Source organism: Carcharhinus amblyrhynchos, chromosome 8 (genome assembly GCF_965287045.1).
Source record: "Carcharhinus amblyrhynchos chromosome 8, sCarAmb.v2.hapA, whole genome shotgun sequence".
Classification (NCBI taxonomy): domain Eukaryota; kingdom Metazoa; phylum Chordata; class Chondrichthyes; order Carcharhiniformes; family Carcharhinidae; genus Carcharhinus; species Carcharhinus amblyrhynchos.
Window position 1 is genome coordinate 42,930,341 of NC_137331.1, and position 14,181 is coordinate 42,944,521.

A 14,181-nucleotide genomic window follows, 5' to 3' on the forward strand; every position below is an offset into this window, starting at 1 on the left:
GGAGACAATACACATCTCTTTAAACTGTGATCAGTGCTCCTTCCACTCACATTATCAGCCACTTCAGGTCTTGAACAGCAGGTTAGGTGTAAAGATTCGCATTCTAATCAGTAATCTCTAAACTGTCTGTGCTTTATATGCTCTGTCTGAGGCCAGAACTCTCCATTCACCTGACGAAGAGGGTGTCCCTCGAAAGCTTGTGAGTATATTATCAAATAAATAGGTTGGACTAAAACCTGGTGTTGTCAGACTTTTTACTGTGTTTACGCCAGTCCAACGCCGGCATACCCACATCATCACCAGTGTTCATCAGGGAAGGAAATCTGCTGTCCTTACAGGTCTGGCCTACATGTGACTCCAGAGCCACAGCAATGTGGTTGACTCTTAACTGCCCTCTGAAATGACCGAGCCACTCAATTCAACAGCAGTTAGGGATGGGCAACAAATGTTGGCCCAGCAGCAACACCCATATCCCAGAATAAAGAAACAGGCCTACCCAACACTGCATTTCTAAAGCACTTTTTGAGCCCACAAGCTAAGGATATGAACCAAGTCCTGGAAAATGGCATTAGAATAAACAGATATTTGATGGCCAGCACAGACACAATGGGTTGAAGGGTCTTTTTCTGTGCTGTAAAACTCTGTGACACATGCTAACAAAGTATTTTTTGGATATGTAGTCAGTGTTGCAATGTAGGAAATGTGCCTACAAGATCTGACAAAGAGCAACATGATAACAACCAGACAATGTGTTTCTAATAGAAATATTGGCCAAGTCTAGGACTTGTCCCCTGCTCTTTTTAAATTGTGCCTGGGATCTTACGAGGTCCATCTGAGAGTGCAGTCGGAGAGCTGGTTTAATGGTACATTTGTCAGGGACATTCACATTCAGACACAATATACACAATAGCTGCACCTGAATTACAACTCATGTTTATTTTGGTCTGAAGCAATTTCTAAAATCACGCTTCTCAATTTGAGATTATTCCAGAAAGAATGGCACCAGATGTGGCTTGGGGGGGACGGGGGGACGGGGGGGGGGCAGGGAGCGGTGTAATACTTACACTTTCCTGTCAGAAGGCCTGAGCACAAAAATCAAGACTGATGCTCCAGTGCTGAAGGAATGCGTGCTGAGGGAGCATGTGCTGAGGGAGCATGTGCTGAGCGAGGGTGTATTGAGGGAGGGAGCGAGTGCCGAGGGAGCGTGTGCCAACAGCGTGCTGAGGGCGAGGAGAGGGGAGTGAGCGCTGCACTGTGAGATGTCTTTAAGTTGACAGTTTGTATCAGGTCCACTTGCCTCCTGAGGTGGGAGCAAGTAACAGGTGTCACTATTTCAAACCCTCCCTCACCCCCTGGTGTGCTGGCCAATGTTTATCATTCAAATCAACATTATTAACATGTTGCAGTTTGTGGACTAACTGGCTAAAACAGTTGGTGCCCTCCAGTAACTGGCTGCAAGATATTTTGGGACATCCTGGAGTGGTGAAAAGTACTATTGAAATGTAAGGTCTTTGGTTGGGTTTGTAATTAGGGCCAATGGCAGGTCTGTTTCCAACATAATCTATCTGAATGAGTCCTCGCTGTCCGTCTGCTCTCTGTCTCTCAGGCCATCCTCCCTGACACTGCCACCTTACACACTGGCTGGGAGATCAAACTCAGTCGCTCATTGGGGAATGGCAGTCCCACAAAGTTGTTTTTGGGACTTTTTCTCTAAAACATCCAGGTTCTGTTCTGTCAGTGCGTGCTGCAGGTTCCACACTCAATATTCCTTAAAGCCCATGAGCTTTGACTGTATGGGGGTGGGGGAGGGAGGAAAACAGAATCTGAATTAGCTTCACTCACCAACATGGTTATGTGAGGTGTTAAAACTCTTTTCTGGGTGGTTAAAGGGCGGTTGTGTGGCGCAGTGATGAACCTCCCTGTCTCTGAAGCGGAAGCTCCAGGTTCAAGTCCCACTCCAGAACCCAAGGAAGGGGTGCTCGTTACATAATCAGCCTGTAAATCCAACCAACACTCACAATGGTAGATGAGAGCGGGAGAGATTCCTGATCAACTACGTGATGGAAAGAGAGTCAAAGTCTCTGTCATCACAATCCCAGGCTACAACATGCATACAGCAATGTCTGTTACCACAGCAACGCAGGCCCTGGTCTTGTGAGGAGTATAAACTGAGCATGGGCCAGTGGGCTGTTTCTGTGTGAATCAACGTAAATATGTAACAGTAACAAATGATAATGCAGAACCAGTTGAAATGAGAGAGCAATGAAGTTGATGATAGGGCTGCATTGGCACATTTATAATATTTATATGCATATATTATAATTCACACAGATCGCTTTACAGTTCTTTGCTGGAAATTGAGGATTCCCCAGTCCTGGCTGTAAGAAACATTTCCTCCAAAACCGCCCCCCGCAACTGCCTGTTCCACAAACAAGGTTAGCTACACATTTCCCCAGCTGTGACTGTGCAGGACAGCAATAGTCCAGTCTCCTTCTCCCATCATCCACAGTTATAGTTTCCAGTCCCAAGGGACACACAAGTCACCGTCTTGCAACACGGAATAGAAATGAGAAATACACAGGCGCATCCCGTGTAACTCACTGAGGTGTTTTTCCAGCAGTCTTCGACAGCACTCCACCATCTGCTGTCTGGACACGCTGGGCTCCTTGTACACTCTCTCCAGCCCAAATCTCTCTGTGCAATCGCTGATCAGTTTCTGCTGTTCCACTTCCAATCTAATTGGACAAAAAAAATACCATTCAATTCTGGAGAGAGACAGCAGGGCTGAACCTCGCTGGAAAATCAATGGAATTTTAATAATGTGCATTATTAATCAGCTAGCATGAAGGATTCGCTATCAGCTGTGAAACTGCACAACTTGTTGGTTGATTTATGCCGCTTCACATTAACAATTTCTCACCTTCAGCCTCCCTGCTATTTTTAAGAACTTTTTGGATTTACACCTTAATTATCCATTAAACTCAACACAGAAATTCAGGGACAATCAATACTAATGTAATTACCTCACTAACAAAGAGATACTGAATGCAATGGCAATCAACTCTTCAGCCCAGAAAAGGGACAATTTAAACTATAATACTATAGTAAAATCCTGTCAATGCTGGAAATTGGAAATAAAAACAAAAATACTGGAAATATTCAGCAAGTCAGGCAACGTGGAGCAGCATGGTGGCACAGTGGTTAGCACTGCTGCCTCACAGCGCCAAGGGCCCAGTTCAATTCCCGGCTTGGGTCACTGTGTGTGGAGTTTGCATGTACTGCCTGCATCTGTGTGGGTTTCCTCTGGGTGCTCCGGTTTCCTCCTATACTCCAAAGATGTGTACGTTTGGTAGATTGGACATTGGAAACATGTGGGATTATGGGTATAGGGAGAGGGCCTGGGTAATCTGAATCAGACTTAACGGGCCAAATGGTCTCCTCCTGCACTGTAGGGATTCTATACACCGTTCAATCCTTTTCCAAAGATACTTGGAATAGAACACTACAGCACAAACAGACCCTTCGGCCCACTAGTTGTGCCGATCACTTGTATACCTACTAAGCCACAGACCTATCTATAACCCCCAATCCCATTAGATCCCATATACTCATCCAGAAGTCTTTTAAAAGACCCCAGCGAGTTCGCCTCCACCACCGACAGCAGCCGATTCCATTCACTCACCACCCTCTGAGTGAAAAACTTACCCCTAACATCTCCTCTGTACATGCTTCCCTGCACCTTAAATCTGTGTCCTCTCATAGTGACCATTTCAGCCCTGGGAAATAGCCTCTGAAAATCCACCCTATCTATTCCTCTCAACATCTTATAAACATCTATCAGATCTCCAGTATTCCCCAATGGATGGCAATCTACAGACTGTTTCATAGAGTCTGCGTCATATAAACTGACTTTGAAATAAAAGCTACCACATGCAACAAATTGTATTATATTACACATTTAACCTGGTAAACTGCCACGAGACACTTGACAGAAACATTATCAGACAGAACCTGACACTGAGCCACGTGAGGAAGATAAGGGTTGAGTGATGAAAAGCTCAAAGGGGAAGGTTTTAAATAAAACATCTCAATGGACGAATGCGAGAGAGGTTTAGAGAAGGAATTTCAGAGCTTTTAGTCTTGGTAGCTGAAACCATGGCCATCATTGGACACTGGTTAAAGTCAGGACATGCAACAGGTCAATATTGTGGAATGTCACTGTGGAGGAGATTACAGAAATAGGGAGCACAGTGAGTCTAGGGAGGGATATAAAAACAAGGTAAGAATTTTATACTGGAGGCATTGCTGGACAGGAAATAAGCACAGGTCAGAAAGAAAGGTCATGAAGGACAGGAAGTGTCAGGTGAACAGGACCTTGTGTGAGTTGGGATAAGTGTAGAGTTTGGATAGTCTCAAATTTACAAGTGGCAACATGGTGGCACAGTGGTGGCAACATGGTGGCACTACCTCACAGCGCCAGGGACCTGGGTTCGATTCCCAGCTTGGGTCACTGCCTGTGTGAGGTTTGCACATTTTCCCCGTGTCTGCGTGTTTCCTCTCACAGTTCAAAGTCGTGCAGGTTAAGTTGATTGGCCATGCTAAATTGCCCCTTAGTGTCCTCAGATGCATAGGTTAGAGGGATTAACAGGGTAAATATGTGGGGTTACAGAAATAGGGCCTGGGTGGGATTGTTGTCGGTGCAGACTCCATGGATCAAATGGCCTCCTGCACTGTAGGGGTTCTATGGGAAATGGTTGGTCAGGGGAGAATTGAAAGGGTCAAGTCCAGAGGTAACAATGGTGCAGATGAGAGCTTCAGCAGCCAATGAGCCAGGCAGGACAGGGTGGAATTGGACAATGTTATGGAGGGTGAAATTTTGCAATTGTAAGATAAACAGCAACTTAGGCCTGATGGGCTGAATGGTCTGCTTCTGTACGTAGATTTTATACAAATCGAGAAACAACCAAGGGACACAAAGCATTCTCATTTTTACTCGAGTTAAAATTACATATTTCTTTCTGAATACAATTAAAATGGCTTAAGCTGTTTCCTAATCCCGTCACTGAATTACTCTCGTATACAAAAAACATGTGGAAGCAGTGAAAGCCAGGTCACGTTTAATTGTCTCCCTCTCATCTGCAATATGAGCTTGCTGAGAATCTGTCACTTACTCCTCCTCCCTCCTCAGGTACATCCTGGCTTTTTGTGCATGAGCTTGAATAAACCACTGCAGGGTGGTGGGGTCACACGTCACCGGTACGCTCAGCTGGCCCGCTTGCAGGAGGCTGGGAGCAGTTAAGTCGCTGAAAAGACAGTATCAGCATTTGGTTAGTGTGTCGGCAATCACATGAAGGAATGGAGGAGGAGGAGGAGGAGGAAGAAGTGAAAATCTCTTAACCACCTTTCACAACGTCTGGATATCTCAGGCTGCTTCCCACCCTAAGCCATACTTTTCCAGAGTGGAATCATTGTTGTCACGTAGGAAACACAGCGAACGATTGTGCACAGCAAGGTTCCACTGGCAGCAATGTGATAATGACCAGATCATTGGCTTTTTGTGATGTCAGCTGAGTGAGGAATATTGGCCAGGTCACTGGGAAGAGTTCCCCTGTCGTCTTCACAATACGCCATGGGATCTGTAATATCCAACTCTCCCTCCCGTTAAACCCTTCTCATATCTTTGGCTTCCACTGACTATGTGAAAGGATAGATATCAAGGTCATTAACAATAATAAAGGTGGATTAAGGGCATTCAAATGATCATTGCATAGGCATATGGATAATATTGGAACAGTTTAGGTTAGAGGGTCATTAGATTGGTTCCACTGGTCGGCGCAACATCGAGGGCCGAAGAGCCTGTTCTGCACTGTAATGTTCTGTGTTCTATTAGTGATCTCTTTTCTCTCCTCAGCCAAGATTGCTTTGGACAAGAAATCAAACCTGGGATTATTTTCAATTTGTGGGAATTAAACCTCACATTGGGCAAATTACTAATGGAGCCACCTCGATTATTTAAATATCAGGTTGCAAAATCTACGTGAATGGATGCATTTCCTGTTTGAGGTTTTTCTCAGACGGAGGCAAGACAACTCAACAAACTTGGAGATAAATACAACTCACAGGTCGAGGGTCTGATGGAATGATTCTTGTTGTCAGGTGTGATTGGTCAAATCATCAGTGGGCAGTCCAGATAATCACCCCCATGCTGTGGACCCAAACCCCCCTCCCCCCAACCCTCCTCCCACCAGCACCCCCTCTCACCAACCCCCTACCCTCCGTCCCTCCTCCCCCTCCCCAATCTTCTGACTTCATCATCCTTTTCCCAAAAACCCAAAAGGCACACTCCACAGCATCACTGATATACAACATACTGGGTGTACAATAGGCAGTTTGAATTCAGTGCCTTGCCATTATGTTAGCCCAGTCCTGCTTTAATACAGCATCAATACAAACTGGGCACCAGCAATGGGGTAGGTTTCATCTTTTGAGACGTGAGGACAACATTCTCTTCCTCCTGTCACCCGCTGAGCGCGGGAGCTACTGAAGGGGTTACTCACGTTTCTAAAATGATTTGCAATCCTTTTAGACTTCGTGGGTGAAACAGAGGTTGTGTGACAGCCACATTCTGATGGAAGATCTTTAACATTCTGTAATAATCCTCAAGCATCGTGACTGGCTGCAGGTCTTCGTCGTAAATTAACTCCACATCTCCCAGAAGATAGCTGGTCCTCTCTTTCAACAGAGAAACGTTACTGTGAAGATCACAGTAGATGGGCAACCTCTCCAACAGCTTCAAGTAATAACAGATTAAACGTTTACTGCATCAATACACGGTGTAAAATTCACACCTTAAACATTTTACCTTTGTTACTTCAAACCCAACAATCCCAAAATGCTGCTGGCCAGCTGACCTCCCGCTCCCACTTCCACTTCCACTTCCTGTCTCTTGGGCACATCTGAAACTCTGCAAATCCCATTTGCCAATTCCACCCCCCCCACCCCCCCCACCCCCACCCCCAACAACCCCCCCACCCCACCCCCCCACCCCCACCCCCAACAACCCCCCCACCCCCACCCCAACAACCCCCCCACCCCCACAACCCCCCCACCCCCCCCACCCCCACAACCCCCCCACCCCCCCCACCCCCAACAACCCCCCCACCCCACCCCCAACAACCCCCCCCACCCCACCCCCCCACCCCCAACAACCCCCCCACCCCCAACAACCCCCCCACCCCACCCCCCCACCCCCAACAACCCCCCCCCCACCCCATCCCCCCACCCCCAACAACCCCCCCACCCCACCCCCCCACCCCCAACAACCCCCCCACCCCACCCCCCCACCCCCAACAACCCCCCCACCCCACCCCCCCACCCCCAACAACCCCCCCACCCCACCCCCCACCCCCAACAACCCCCCCACCCCACCCCCCCACCCCCAACAACCCCCCCACCCCACCCCCCCACCCCCAACAACCCCCCCACCCCACCCCCCACCCCACCCCCCCACAACCCCCCCACCCCACCCCCCCACCCCCAACAACCCCCCCACCCCACCCCCCCACCCCCAACAACCCCCCCACCCCACCCCCCCACCCCCAACAACCCCCCCACCCCACCCCCAACAACCCCCCCACCCCCCCCACCCCCAACAACCCCCCCACCCCACCCCCAACAACCCCCCCCACCCCACCCCCCCACCCCCAACAACCCCCCCACCCCACCCCCAACAACCCCCCCACCCCACCCCCAACAACCCCCCCACCCCACCCCCCCACCCCCAACAACCCCCCCACCCCACCCCCCCACCCCCAACAACCCCCCCACCCCACCCCCCCACCCCCAACAACCCCCCCCCCACCCCATCCCCCCACCCCCAACAACCCCCCCCCCACCCCATCCCCCCACCCCCAACAACCCCCCCACCCCCAACAACCCCCCCACCCCACCCCCCCACCCCCAACAACCCCCCCACCCCACCCCCCCACCCCCAACAACCCCCCCACCCCACCCCCCCACCCCCAACAACCCCCCCACCCCACCCCCAACAACCCCCCCCGACCCCACCCCCCCAACAACCCCCCCCGACCACACCCCCCAACAACCCCCCCCCGACCCCACCCCCCCAACAACCCCCCCCCGACCCCACCCCCCCAACAACCCCCCCCGACCACACCCCCCCACCCCCCTCCCCCCACCCCCCGACCCCCTCCCCCCAACAACCCCCCCCGACCACACCCCCCCACCCCCCTCCCCCCACCCCCCGACCCCCCCCCAACAACCCCCCCCGACCACACCCCCCCACCCCCCGACCGCCACCCCACCCCCCGACCACACCCCCCCACCCCCACCCCACCCCCCGACCACACCCCCCCACCCCCCGACCCCCACTCCCCACCCACCCCCCGACCCCCACTCCCCACCCCACCCCCCGACCCCCACTCCCCACCCCACCCCCCGACCCCCACTCCCCACCCCACCCCCCGACCCCCACTCCCCACCCCACCCCCCGACCCCCACTCCCCACCCCACCCCCCGACCCCCACTCCCCACCCCACCCCCCGACCCCCACTCCCCACCCCACCCCCCGACCCCCACTCCCCACCCCACCCCCCGACCCCCACTCCCCACCCCACCCCCCGACCCCCACTCCCCACCCCACCCCCCGACCCCCACTCCCCACCCCCCGACCCCCACCCCCCCGACCCCCACTCCCCACACCCCCAACCCCCAGACCCCCACTCCCCACCCCACCCAACCCCCACTCCCCAACCCCCCCCACCCCACCCAACCCCCACTCCCCAACCCCCCCCACCCCACCCACACACCCCCCCCAACCCCTACTCCCCAACCCCCCCACCCCACCCACACACCCAATGCTTACTGAGGTATACTGGCTCCCAGCCAGTAATGACTAGACTTTACAATTCTCATCCCTTTCTTTCATTTACAGGACATGAGTGTCACTGGTTGGCCAGTATTTATTGCCCATCCCTAATTGCCCACAAGAGAACATTTAAGAGTCACCTACATTGCTGTGGCCCTGGAGTCACATTTTGGCCAGACCAGGGTAAAGATGGCAGACTTCCTTCCCTAAAGAGCATTCGTGAACCAAATGAGTTTTTCCGACAATCGACAATGGTTTCAGGTCATCCGTAGATTCTTAATTCCAGATTTTCTTTTCACAGAATTCAAATTTCACCATCTGCCGTGGTGGGATTCGAACCCAGGAGTCCAGAATATTACCCTAGATCTCTGGATTACTACTGTAGTGACAATACCACTACCTACATGCCCTCACTCCTTCCGTATTCCTTTAATCACCTCTAGCCATACAACCCTCTGGGATCTTTACACTCCTCCAATTCTGGCTCCTTGAGTATCCCTTCAATCCCACTATTCTAGTTCTTTAAACTAGAAAAAGTGCAGAAAAGATTACTAGTAGGCTACTGGGGACTTGATGGTTTGAGTTTATAAGGAGAGGCTGGATAGCCTGGGACTATTTTCTCTGGAGCGTAGAAGGCTGAGGGGTGATCCTATAGAGAATTATAAAATAATGCAGGGCATAGATCAGCTAGGTAGTCAATATATTTTCCCAAAGGGAGGGGAGTCTAAAATTAGAGGGCACAGGTTTAAGGTGAGAGGGGAAGATACAAAAGAGTCCAGAGGGACAATTGTTTCACACAAAGGGTGGTGAGTGTCTGGAACAAGCTACCAGAGGCAGTAGGAGAGACAGGCACAATTCTGTCTTTTAAAAAACGTTTAGACAGTTATATTGGTAAAATGGATATAGAGTGATATGGGCCAAAGGCGGGCAATTGGGACTAGCTCAGGAATTAAAAAAAAGGGTCGGCATGGTCAAGTTGGGCCAAAGGGTCTGTCTCCATGCTGTAAAGCAATATGATTCTAACTGTGATGGGTGTGTCTTCAGCTGCCTGAGCCCTAATCTTAGGAATTCCTTCCTTAAATCATGACCAGATTTAGTCATTCATGTCAATACATTAAATGTAAAAATGTATGCAGTGTCCTAAAATGCTATCTTTATTGTTAATTTTACTTACTTTTCTCCAGTGATGATGGACATCTGCTGTCCCCAACATAACATGCCCCGCTGCATTCATTCCCGAGTTATCAGCAAAGATTAGAGTACTTCCTGTGAAAGGAACAAACAAACATAGAGTGTATTGAAGATCATAGAATCCCTACAGTATAGAAGAAGACCATTCAGCCCATTGAGTCTGCACCAACCACAATCCCACACTTTCAATGTAACCCCACATATTTACCCTACTAATCCCCCCAAAACTGAGGTCAATTTAACATGGCCAATCCACCTAACCTGCACATCTTTGGACTGTAGGAGGAAACCGGAGCAGCTGATGGAAACCCATGTTTCTTGATTTTCAGAAGGCGTTTGACAAGGTGCCTCACAAGAGGTTATTACAGAAGGTCAGGAGGCATGGAGTTGGGGGTAGGGTGTTAGCGTGGATAGAGGATTAGCTGTCAAATAGGAGGCAGAGAGTGGGGGTCAATGGGTGCTATTCGGATTAGCGGTTGGTGACTAGTGGAGCGCCCCAGGGGTCGGTGCTGGGGCCTCAGCTATTTACCATTTATATAGATGATCTGGAGGAGGGAACCGAGTGTATGGTGTCGAAATTTGCTGATGACACCAAGATTGGTGGAACTGCAAATTGTGCGGAGGGTGTGGAGAGTCTGCATAGATAGGCTGGGCGAATGGGCCAGGAACTGGCATATAGAATTTAATGTTGGCAAATGTGAGGTTGTCCACTTTGGTAGGAATAATGGTAGGAAGGACTATTACTTACATGGCGAAAAACTGCAGCATGCGACGGTGCAGAGGGACCTCAGGGTCCTTGTGCATGAGTTGCAAAAACCCAGCCTGCAGGTGCAGCAGGTGGTCAGGAAGGCAAATGGGATGCTGGCCTTCATAGCGAGGGGGATTGAATATAAAAGTAGGGAGGTCTTGCTGCAGCTGTATAGGGCACTGGTGAGGCCGCAGCTGGAGTACTGTGTGCAGTTTTGGTCGCCGCACTTACGCAAGGATATTTTGGCTTTGGAGGGAGTGCAGAGGAGGTTTACTAGGCTGATAACGGAGTCGAGGGGGTTGAACTATGAGGAGAGGCTGAATAAACTAGGCTTGTACTCGTTAGAGTTTAGAAGAATGAGGGGAGATCTCATTGAGACATATAAGATGATGAATGGGATGGATAGGATAGAGGTGGAGAGTCTCTTCCTGCTCAGAAAGGACAGTAGGACTAGAGGGCACAGCCTCAAGATAAAGGGGGGGTGGTTTAGAACGGAGTTGAGGAGGAACTTCTTCACTCAAAGGGTGGTGAATCTCTGGAATTCTCTACCCGTTGAAGTGGTGGAGGCTACCTCGCTAAATATTTTTAAGACGCGGGTTGATAGGTTTTTGATAGGCAAGGGGATTAAGGGTTATGGGGAGAGGGCGGGAATGTGGAACTGAGACACGACAGATCAGCCATGATCTTATTGAATGGCGGGGCAGGCTCGAGGGGCTAGATGGCCTACTCCTGTTCCTATTTCTTATGTTCTTATATAGACACGAGGAGGAAGAACGTGATGCATTGCAGAGTTCCATTTTAAATTGGTCAGAGCCCCTTCTGGAGTAACTGGGGTGAGTTCTGGGCCCCACACCTCAGGGAAGGAGAGGTTGACCTCAGACAGAGTGCAGTGCGGATTCACTAGAAAGATACCAGGGTTAATTTGGTTAAATTATGTGGACAACTTGCACAGGCTAATGTTGTATTTCCCCCCAATAAATAAGAAGAAGGGGCAATCTAATTGAGATATTAAAGATAACAGAAGGATCTGATAGGATGGAGAGAGGATGAGAAACTATTTCCTCTTTTGGCGGGGGGAGGGTGGTGGTGGGGTGGGGAAGAGGGGGATGGGGAGAGTCCAGGATGAGGGGACTTTATAATTCAAGCCAGGTCATTCTGAAGTGATGCTGTAGCAAGTACTTCTCTGGGGTGGCACAGTGGTTAGCACTGCTGCCTCAACTCCAGGAACCTGGGTTCGATTCCTGGCTTGGGTGACAGTCTGTGCAGAGTCTGCACATTCTCCCTGTGTCTGCATGAGTTTCCTCTGTGCGCTCCGGTTTCTTCCTACAGTTCAAAGACATGCTGATTGGGTGCACTGGCCATGCTAAATTCTCCCGCTGTGTACCCGGACAGACGCCAGAGTATGGCAACTAGGGGATTTTCATAGTAACTTCATTGCAGCGTTAATATAAGCCTACTTGTGACACTAACAAATAAACTTAAACTTTCCACAGAAAGAAGAGTGGAAATCTGGAACTGTGGATGCTGGAGGGGTGGGAAATGGTAGCATTCTGGCAAACCATGGCAGCAAATGACGTCACTGTAATGAGGCTAGAGATGACACGAAGGATGAGTTTTGTCTGGGGGTGTCGCTCTGTGCCATTTATCTGTTGCGAACGTCTATTTAACTGAAGACAAACCTTTGAGATGGTGCAATACTGGAGAATTCTGCTTGGCAAAACGTGTGAGGCTGTGAAGTTGGCTGCATCGATGAGCTAATCCCCAATATCGTTGCCATCTAGACGGAGAACAGAATTCAAAGCAAGTTACCCAGTTTAGCGCATTAACGCCAATTGAGAAATATTTCTAAACCTTCTCGGAGACCAATGTGAGAGACAGGATGTAAATATATTTCTGTGAACAATCTGCTGCCAGTGGGCCGCGCTGTCTCAGGGTCAGTGCTGAGGGAGTGCCGCGCTGTCTCAGGGTCAGTGCTGAGGGAGTGCCGCGCTGTCTCAGGGTCAGTGCTGAGGGAGTGCCGCGCTGTCTCAGGGTCAGTGCTGAGGGAGTGCCGAGCTGTCAGAAGGTCAGTGCTGAGGGACTGCCGCGCTGTCAGAGGGTCAGTACTGAGGGACTGCCGCGCTGTCAGAGGGTCAGTACTGAGGGAGTGCTGCACTGTCAGAAGTGCCACGTTTCGGATAAAGCATGAAACCAAAGCTCTCCTGTCCTCTCAGGCTGATATAAAAGATGTTAAAGTCACTATTTCAAATAAAAATGCTGGTTACTGCTGCAATTAAAGGGTGCGAGGGTAGGTGATGGTACGAGGTCTAAAGTTAAGGAGAGTGTACATGTAAGGGAAGAGGCCGAGGATGTCCCAATAATAGAGGGAGTAGGGGGCGTGAGTATAGTTGGTGGCGTTGCGGCACATAGGGTCCAGGTGAAGGCTGGGATGAAAGCACTTTATCTGAATGCACGAAGCATTCGGAATAAAGTAGATGAGCTGGTGGCGCAGATCGACACAAATGGATACGATCTGGTGGCCATTACAGAGACGTGGCTGCAGGGTGACAGGGACTGGGAGCTGAATGTACAGGGCTATCAAGTGTTTAGGAAGGATAGGCAGGAGGGAAAAGGGGGGGGCGTAGCTCTGCTGATTAAGGATAGCATCACGGTGGTAGCAAGGGATGATATTGGAGCCAAGGAGCAGAGGGTGGAATCGTTGTGGATGGAGATTAGGAACAGCAAAGGGAGGAAGACGCTGGTGGGTGTCGTCTATAGGCCTCCGAATAATGATCTGGAGGTGGGGCGGGCTGTTAACGCGCAAATAAGTGCGGCGTGCAGGAATGGGACGGCTGTAGTTATGGGGGATTTCAATCTGCATATTGATTGGTCGACCCATGTTGGACGCGGGGGGCTCGAGGAAGACTTCTTGGAATGCTGCCGGGATAGTTTCCTCGAACAGTGTGTGTTGGAGCCGACGAGGGAGCGAGCTATCTTGGATCTGGTGCTATGAGGCGGGTAGAATTAGGGACCTTGTGGTGAAGGATCCTCTTGGGGAGAGTGATCATTGTATGGTGGAGTTTCTGGTGCAGATGGAGGAGGAGAAAGTGGGTTCCCGGACACGCGTCCTTTGTTTGAATAGAGGGGAGTACAGTAGGATGAGAGAAGAATTGGCGAATGTGGACTGGGGGAGCGCGTTGGAGGGAGGGTCTGTTGAGGAGCAGTGGAGGATCTTTAAGGAGATCTTTCTTGGTGCTCAGCGGAAATTTATTCCGATGGTCAAAAAGGATAGTAGGAGGAGAGGTAATAAGCCGTGGATAACGAAGGAGGTGAAGGAAAGTGTTAAACTAAAAGCGGAGGAATTTAGAGTAGCTAA

At 50.6% G+C, this 14,181-nt stretch overlaps 1 protein-coding gene across 4 annotated transcripts in view; it reads right to left on the reverse strand.

The window, feature by feature from the left end:
• Positions 1 to 1,038: 1,038 nt before the first annotated feature.
• tcaim (T cell activation inhibitor, mitochondrial) overlaps positions 1,039 to 14,181 on the reverse strand; it is a 30,910-nt gene continuing 17,767 nt past the window's right edge. For 2 of the 4 annotated variants that reach the window (XM_080193966.1, XM_080193963.1), the window contains 5 exons: positions 12,506 to 12,603; positions 10,062 to 10,153; positions 6,558 to 6,790; positions 5,172 to 5,303; positions 2,276 to 2,735 (listed from right to left, as the gene is read on the reverse strand). In XM_080193966.1, the coding sequence (XP_080050092.1) occupies positions 2,510 to 2,735; positions 5,172 to 5,303; positions 6,558 to 6,790; positions 10,062 to 10,153; positions 12,506 to 12,603 (781 nt within the window). In that variant the 3' untranslated portion in view covers positions 2,276 to 2,509. Of the gene's footprint in view, positions 1,790 to 2,275; positions 2,736 to 5,171; positions 5,304 to 6,557; positions 6,791 to 10,061; positions 10,154 to 12,505; positions 12,604 to 14,181 lie in introns of those variants that run through there. The other 2 variants (XM_080193965.1, XM_080193967.1) reach the window with 2 other exon arrangements.